Genomic DNA, 8,846 nt, shown 5'->3' with positions numbered 1-8,846 from the left:
GCCATGCGTAAATACGCATGCTTATTGCGCAAAGCAGATCAGTCAACGAGGAAAGTTAGGCCAAAGAGAAAATAAGCCATTTTTATTAGTTGTGAAAGTTTCAATCAAATCATGACCATCTGAAGGCATCATATTTTCATAATTTACCAAGGAGGATGTGTTTCTGGAATTTGAGTGGTGTAATCTGGGCGAAACCTCTCAGTTTTAGAGTGAGACTGGCCACGCCTGGTGTTTTCCTTCTGGATGTATTCCTATAGCGAGTTATCTGGATCTGCTAAGATTACGGCTGGAAAAGCTACGGTCAGTTTAGAGTCTGGATTAACCTCATCATCCATTGTATGTCCTTGGACTGTGGGAGGAAGCCGGAGTACCTGGAGAGAACCCACACAGGCACAGGGAGAACATGGAGACTCCACAGGGAAAGATCCTGTGCTCCAGCTGGGGCTTGAACCCGGAACCTTCTTGCTGTGAGGTGACAGTGCTGACCATTGCACCACTGTTTTGGCCACATACTGTTGTCATGGCGATGCACTATTCAGTATAAAACAAAGCTATTTCTGAGGGACTAGGACTGCTTGACAAAACTACAAAATGAAATAAAATAAATTATGGGCGTAAAACGTGGCAGAGGGACTTGATAGCGCTCCCTATAAAGATGAAAGAGCACTTCCTGTATGTTTCACCAACTTTTTTGAAAGCAACATTCCAAAATTCTGAGGTGAATCAAGATCAGATCCCAGTCACTTGCTGCTTACAGCTTTCATTTAAGATGTGTTTGATACTGTTAATTTAAATCCTTACTGGTCTGAACATGAACTATATTCTTATGGTTAAAACCTTACAGAACACAGTCAAGCACTCAACAACTTTCCAGGTTTTCAACACTTTACCTGATACTGCTGACTCCCTAGAATGCGTCAAGGGTGAAATAAAGGAGGTATAATATTGGAAGCGAGCACTATTTAGTTTGCTCTGGGCCGTAGCTCAGAGCAGCCAGCTTGAGCTACGGGCTCCACACACACTTATCAGCTTGTCCAGCTGTCTGGCCCAACTGGTTTAGAGGCACATGGACAAGCAGATAAAATGTTTCAAGGGCAGAAAGCAGTTTAGGATGCAGAACAGAACTTGATGTCTCTCCAGTGTTCAACGAGAACTTGGTTTGGTCACAGACCTGTGCCCTTTGCACAGGTGTTGAACTGTTGTGGTTTATGGATTCATAAAATCAAATCATAGTGCTGTAAATTATACCAACATGTCCGCTCTGTTGCATAGTTGTGAATAGATCTTGCAACACCTTTGTCAGTCTTTGCCTCAGTGGTTCAAAGTTATTTTATTGACTTCGGCTGTGGACTACATGAGCAGGTGACTTACCGCTGTCTTCTTTGGTGAGCAACATCGAGATGGAGAATAGATGTATTTGACCAAATTCTCCATACAGCAGATGGCTTGAAAGCGTAGCTGCAACGAACATGAAGGAACAGACTAATCATTACTCATTATAGGTAAGAAAGGAAACATTTGAAGCTTATTTTTTGGACCGTAATCAAGCAAAGGGGTTTGGCATCATATTTAATTTGATTTCGTAAGCACCTCCAGTTATAACTGGATCAGGGTCAACTGTAAGTTGGAGGTTTGACATGTAATCTAACACTTGTTAAATCCCAGTTTTTATTCCAGCACAGGGCTGCTTGTGCTGACGACACTGCTCCGGCAACAAGATAACCACAGACAACAACATCTATTCTGCACAGATTTCTCTGGCTCGGTGTGTTCCGAATGTAATAGAATGTCCTGTTGTGTGAGTTATTAATAAAAACTCCTGCACCTGTTGGCCCTGCATGCTGCCTCTGTTTTAAACATTACTGTGTCTTTCTTGGAGATCTTCTCTATTAGTGTGAGTGCTGAGTGAATGATGGCTCACAAAGCCCAAAGAACTCGCTGCAAATCCCATCTCCTCTCAGCCAAGACGTTACGCTGCAATCCCTGGTCCTGGGATTTATCAACCTCTGAAGAGAAAACAGTGACTTACCAAGTTTAGACCTCTGCGGAATCACAAGGACGCTCCAAGCAAAGACGTCTCAAAAGCCGGTTTTAAGGTAAACAAACCGTTCTACAAAACAGAAAATACTCTTTTAGATGCAGTTGTTATGTGTTCTGGCTAACTTGTGTGACTCTGTGTCTCCTCCGACTGTCTCTGCGTATCTCCTATGCTAAAATAAGAATGCTCACAATGAAGGAATCCAGTTTAGCTTCTTAAAATCTCCTTAGGGAACGTAAACATGATAGTTTAGCTGATAAGGAAGCACACACTGCTAGTCTGTTTGATTGTAACTGACAAAGTGACTTTAATTGTGCTGCAGAACATCAGTGAGAACAGGGGAACTTTCAGGGGATTTATGGTAGCTTTGTGCCAAATCTATAAAAAAGAAAAACCAACTGAAAAAAAGAAGATTGCATTTCTAGCTCTCTACGCAGGATGAGGATCATGTGAGGGTTGATTTTTGAACCATGAAGGCAGGATAAATTCAAAGATTGGTCCTGGATATGAGATCAATGCTCATTAACTCTGCGGCAGTGGTGGATGACCTTGTTTAGTTCAGAGTCAATACTGGAGTTAGAACCGACATTAAGCTCTGTCTGCGAGGGGGACAAGGGGAACAGCTGCTGTTATTTCCTGACTGCAGAAATATTTTTAGTGGGAGATTGTGGCTCTTATGAGCAGCAAGTTTTATTTCTAAATTTTTGAACTGTTAGGCATCATCTCACAACAATACGCGAGACACTGCTATCACCTGAGTTGCTGGTCCAGTCATTTATGAATCAAACAAATCCTTACATTTATCATCTCCACGTCCGAAGAGGCCCGGTGACTGACTTGAGCATTTAACAAAGGGACTCGTTAGACCTTTTAGCAGGATTCATAATGAGGCCGACCTCCAGAAAGAGCAGGCTGAGATCTGTCAGCTATGAAGAGCCTCCAGGAAGACAGACTGCAAATCTAACCAAAAGTGCACCGAGCCACTGAATAAAGAAACCCACAAGGCTCTGCAAGCCTGCAACTGACTGGTAAACACATGAGCACCCACACTCTTTCCTCCACGACCAGCCGCCTCTCTCTACAACCTCCCCCCTTCAAGATTTTGCAGTCATTTTCAGAGATAAGAACATTCTGGCAGTGTTGAACAAGAATACATTCTGTGTCTTGGGTTTGTCTCCTTACAAATAAATATATTTGTAGTTGACAACAACGATTTGTTTTGGAAAAGGATCAATCATCTTAAAAGCTCCACGTAAAATCACGACTCCATCCCAATTTGCTTGAGATAATTGTAGTTGTCTTGAGGAGAAAGTACTGCAAATTGTCCATCTCACAGATACTTTCCCTGTAGCTCTTAAAACAACTGTTAAAAGGGGACATTATGAAAAACACTTTTCAGTGCTTATCTTGCCTGTGTGCCCACTAACACATAAAGTGTGAAATAAGAATATACAATCATTGATGAGGGCCTCTGTAGTTTTGCGATTCAACAAAATGTTCAGATTTAATTCCCTGTAGTGCATCATAGGGGGCTTCGTAGGACTTGCAGTCACCTCTGCATCTTCTAAATAGGCACCACCCACAAGGAAGTTTTAGAAAATTCAAAAAGTGGTTGAATATGGTGTCCCTGAGGTCACACATGGTGTTCCTCAGGGGCCTATTATAGGACCCGAACATTTTAATTTTTACACAGGAAAATATCAGAGAGCAGCAGGACAAAGATTTTCATACATCGTCTGATGGTACACAGAGCCACACGAGGCAAGGAGAAACCCATTATACAATCAATTATCCTTCTGATCTGATTACAAAAGACATATTGATGAGCTATCTTGTTGCATTAACCACTTTAATATGTGTAGATGTTGTAAAAATGTCTCAAAATTGGCTCAGCCTGAACTCTGAGGTCATCATTTTAACCAAACAAATGCAGACTGATGTTAATGCTCATTTAATAAAGCTGAGCATGAATGCAAAGCATTAAACAACTAAGCTTGATGTATTTGTGACTTTTCACATGAATCTCAGACAAGAAACGTCGATAGAAATGCACTTTACCACATCAGAACTCCACAGAGAGATGTGTTTGTGCTTTTATCTCTGGCAGACTTTCTTGTTAATATTCTCAGTCCAACTGGAGGAATCCTTATCAAGCGTCAGATGATGGAGATGCAGCAGCACATCCTCTCAACACTGCTAGATGCAGAAACTGACCGGTTTTAAAAGCCGACTATTTATCTAGATACGTTTCTCAGGTTTGCCCTTCATGATCTTCAACGTTTGATCCTGTTGTTCCTGAGATGATAATAAAGAAATTAAGATGCGGATTTAGTCTTCCAGAGTAGACCAAAGCCCTTTTAGGTTCCCATCTATCTTTACCTTTTACATATTTAATAGGTCTGCTTTATTTATTGACTTATTTTTGAATTATTATCATTGTGTTCTCTATTCTCCCGTCTCTGTTGGTATATCAGTCTTTATGGGCGCTAACGCAAAGACTACAAGGCCGGTTTGCTAGTGTGTAGCATTATCCAAGGAGAAACCCATTACATAATCAATTTCAAACTTGAACAACTTGAGCTCTTCAGTTTTACAGATCTCTACTCACTTTGTATAAGGCTTCCCTTCCAATGCCTGTCTTGAATTGTGTAAATAAACACTGCCCTCTACTGAGAATTTAGATGCCCTGCAACCTGCATCAAGGACAACTATTGTTGTGGATAATCACTGTTACTGTTTAATCCACAAGGAAATGTTTAAAGTGGCAAAGCAGAAGATATTTAAAAGCTAATGTTTGCATTAATATCGACAGTTATGTAACTCTCTCTCCCTCCTCCTGTGTTTATTTATTTATGTCAGCGTGTTTCTATTTAGATCCCCCAGGAGTGGGAGTGGGATTTCCTGCGACACATCCACGCCCATGGAATGTTCACGTTGCCAGATGTCTTTGTTGTGGCCTTCTTGTGACACACATGCACACTAATGTTTGTGTATCTATCTTGGTGGGGACACACATACACACACACACACATATACACACATATACACACATACACACACACACACACACACACACACACACACACACACACACACACACACACACACACACACACCTTTTCCTTCCTCTCCTCTTGCCAGTTAGCAGCGGCAAAGAGAAATGATATTTTATTCGTTTGACCCCACAGGCAAGTGAAGACTGAAACAGACAATAATTCATGAGCATGAAAATGGAGATGAACAATAACTACCCATCACTGACAGGTAGCTGCATCCTGCGGCTGTTGGTCATATTCACCAGAGGTTCTACATATTATTATACCCTTCTTTGGCATCACTTTAATCATACATGGTATTTAAATTGAATTCCCACATTTCCGTATGTCCATTCAAAATAGAAGCTTTGTAGATAAGTGATCAGTAACTCACCACTGGTCTGCTCTGCTGTAGGATCTTTGGTTTCCACAATTCAGTTTTTAAGTTCTCTTTTCAGCTCCTGATGTTGTCAGATGCCCAAAGATGATTCCCACTGAAGTTTGGAGGAGTGCTAATGGACACAGTTTCCTGTATCTCTCTGATTGGCCATGAAGGGAGAGCCTCAGGGCGACAGGCTGTAGAAGCTAGACACAGAAAACATTTAGAATTTGCTTACTCGAGTCAGAGTTATGTAATCTAATCCAATAAATATCAGGAATTATTTGAAGCTGGACTCCAGAGCACTCATTTAATTGCTCTGCATTATTTGTATGTAAACAAAATAAACACTAAGTCATTAGAAGTTTATTATGTTTAACGAGTGTAAAGATTTCTGTCAGCTGACCATACCAAGATCATGTGGACAGGGAAATGACCTTATGACAGCATCAACTCTATAACAGACAGTCACGCAAACCCTCAAACAGCAGAACACATCTTTTCATAACTGCTTTTAATGTGTGATCTCTTTTTTTAATGAGCTCGTTTTTATGACCATCTTTTAATGTCTTTTGCTCTTTGTAAACTGTTCCCTGAAAAGTTTTTCCTATTATTATTATTATTATTATTATTACTATTTTGGGTCTCTGCTCAATATGCTATGTTGTAATATGTTTTTAAGGACAATGCAAAGCGTCGATAGAATTTCTAGAATTGCAGTAACTCTTTCTTCCACTAGAGGCGGTGTGACGGGGAGCCGGGGGTTTCCTATGAGCAAAGATATTATCGAGTGTGAAAGATAGCCAACTCCGCGAGAAATTGTTCAACCGCACATATATAGCTTTCACCGGCGGCTCAAGGCGGGGATCCACGGTGGGAGTGTGTTCTCGCTAACAAAGACTATCTTCGTTGTTTCAACCAGATCAACACTTACCAGTATTTTGTTGCTGTTTGTGTAAATTGTGATTAACCGTTTTTGTGATTTGCAACAAGACACCCATCGGCGACTATTTTTGCTATTTGGAAAGCTAGTTTTGCTAACTGTAACAGACGTCGTCCTCCAGTCGAGGGAGATTGTATCGTTTCGTTTTTTTTCTGTCGGTTATCAACAGGGATAACTTACATAATGTGGCGTTAATCTGTTGATGTAGCTGGCTGCTTTTAAAAGTACTCCGTTATCTGACCCTCCTTTGGTTTATAAACTACACGTCTACCTATTTAGAATGGGCAACAGCAGGATCTACTTTAGCATCGGATATGCTACCTTTGGTAGCCTGGTTGGACTTTCGGCTTTCTTGGTGTGGAATATTGCTTACAAACAACCATGGACGGCGGCCATGGGAGGCCTATCAGGTTTGTAAAGACCTCTTTACCATAACCATTGAAGTAGATTAATATTTGTACATAATGAGCGTAATTTAATGTTTCCACATGATAATATAGCTCTTAATTCCTGCTTAATCCTCAAGTAGGCCGCACTGTCAGACAAATTAGCACTTGCTATCTGCTAAACGCTAATGAGACTTGTAAGATTGGCTTCATTAAAGCTCCCTCGAATAAAAGGTGTTTGAATTTCATCATCCAGTTGCCATTTGGCCAGTGGACAAAATGTTAATTGTACAGCCTGAATCAAACAATATCAACCTGCTTAAGTGTATAAATTAAACCTTTTTATTTATTATGTGGCTTAATTTAATGTAATGTCAGGTAGTTAACTCCCTTAGTTATAGAATATATAGAGGACTTTGTAATATGATGCTCTGTATGTACTTGTATGTGGTTTCTCTGCTGTGAAAGTCTGGCTTTGAAAATACACTCCTTGACTGTGTGTGTGTGTGTTTGTCCCTTGGCAGGAGTGCTGGCCCTCTGGGCACTTGTCACACACATCATGTACCTGCAGGACTACTGGCGCACCTGGCTCAAAGGTCTCAGATTCTTCATCGCTGTTGGCGTCCTCTTCTCAGTTTTAGCTGTGACTGCCATCATCACCTTCTTAACTCTGGCCATCTTACAGAAGCAATGTAATGCCACTGTTTTTCTCATGTTGAATGATGAGATGTAAACAAAGCTATGCAAATGACTCTGTTCTCAACTCATATAATCTTTTACTCATATGTGGCTCCTGGTGTAAGGATTTATTTGGCTTCTTTTCTGTCCCACAGCTCCAACTGACCCGAGGAGTCTCTACCTCTCCTGTGTGTGGAGCTTCCTGACCCTCAAATGGTCCTTCCTCTTGGCCTTGTACTCGTACAGATATCGCCAAGAGTTCGCAGACATCAGCATCCTCAGCGATTTCTAGTCAGTACTGATTTTACGGACTGCAATGGACTGTGAGTGTCTGGGTTACCAGTAAGAGCTGGTCAAAGAGCTTTTGTAGCAAAGAGGAGGAAACGCAGACGTGTTTAGATTTTAAAAAGTCCCCTGACTTTTATCGCTTGGAGTTGCACTTGCTTTACAAGCTCCGTGTTTGTATTGTAACCTGCTCTCCTGCTTTTAATGACCCACATGTTTTGATTCATGTTAGCAGTCATTCATCTAAACCTCCGAGTCCTGGAACGTTTGCTTAAGAACATTGATAGAGGAGCTTTTATCTTGGTTTTGTTTTAATTTAAACTGGATTTTGTCGAACTGGAAGATCTCCACGACAGCTGGCTTTTAAACAAATGATTAATTGTTGAAATGAAGCCAAAACTAAAATCCTGTCTATGACAACTAAAACCTGCTCGACGCTACTCCCGAGTGTTTGTTAGCTGTCTGTCGTTTGACTTCTGAACTGGTGAATATTTCCATCTCACTGTTGCAAAGGCAGTTTTTAGCTCCCTTCATTGTGAACAAAGCTATTTTTTAATTAAATCACTTGCACTCTTATGTAAAGCTTTTTTAATAAAATATATAATGTACTCCGTGAAGATCCCAAGGTTGAAATATATTCTTTTTCCTCTTTCATAGTCTGAGCTAAATTGTTGTCTTCTCCTGAAGTTGTGCTTTTTATATTTTGTTCCACCAGGGGGCGACTTGCTTTTTCTGTCAGGAGTCCATTTGGAAATTCCTACATTCCTCTAGAGAAAACAAATGGATTCCATAAATATTTGCACTCGAGTCTTTGATATTGATGCCATTGTTTTGCACACAAACCCCCACTACAATGTAAAAAATCCTGTTTGTCCATCGTCTCACTCTTGTAAATGTTCAAATAAACTTATTTGTATGTATCATTTATTTTAGGTATTGATGATTTGTGCAAGTCAGGTTTAACTGAGCTCTGTAAAAGGTTTAGCTCCTAGCTTTAGTTCCTGGCCTGTGCGGTACACAAAGCTTTAACATGTTTTTTTTGTTGATGGGAGAATGTGAGGATGCTACCTGTGTACAGCAAACCAACCCATTAAAGATCAAT

General features: G+C 40.6%; 1 protein-coding gene across 1 annotated transcript; it reads left to right on the top strand.

The window, feature by feature from the left end:
• Nucleotides 1-6,266: 6,266 nt before the first annotated feature.
• Nucleotides 6,267-8,823, top strand: slc48a1a (solute carrier family 48 member 1a). The gene is made up of 3 exons (XM_086213286.1): nucleotides 6,267-6,805; nucleotides 7,306-7,473; nucleotides 7,615-8,823. The coding sequence occupies exons 1-3, from the start codon at nucleotides 6,676-6,678 to the stop codon at nucleotides 7,749-7,751; spliced, it is 435 nt and encodes a 144-aa protein (XP_086069412.1). The 5' UTR covers nucleotides 6,267-6,675; the 3' UTR covers nucleotides 7,752-8,823.
• Nucleotides 8,824-8,846: the final 23 nt, after the last annotated feature.

Source organism: Aulostomus chinensis, chromosome 9 (genome assembly GCF_037954235.1).
Source record: "Aulostomus chinensis isolate RoL2024-O1b breed Wild chromosome 9, RoL_Achi_v1.0, whole genome shotgun sequence".
In the NCBI taxonomy this organism is placed as follows: Eukaryota; Metazoa; Chordata; class Actinopteri; order Syngnathiformes; family Aulostomidae; genus Aulostomus; species Aulostomus chinensis.
The sequence above is the reverse complement of the archived record's forward strand: the minus strand, read 5'-3'. Positions and strand labels throughout refer to the sequence as shown.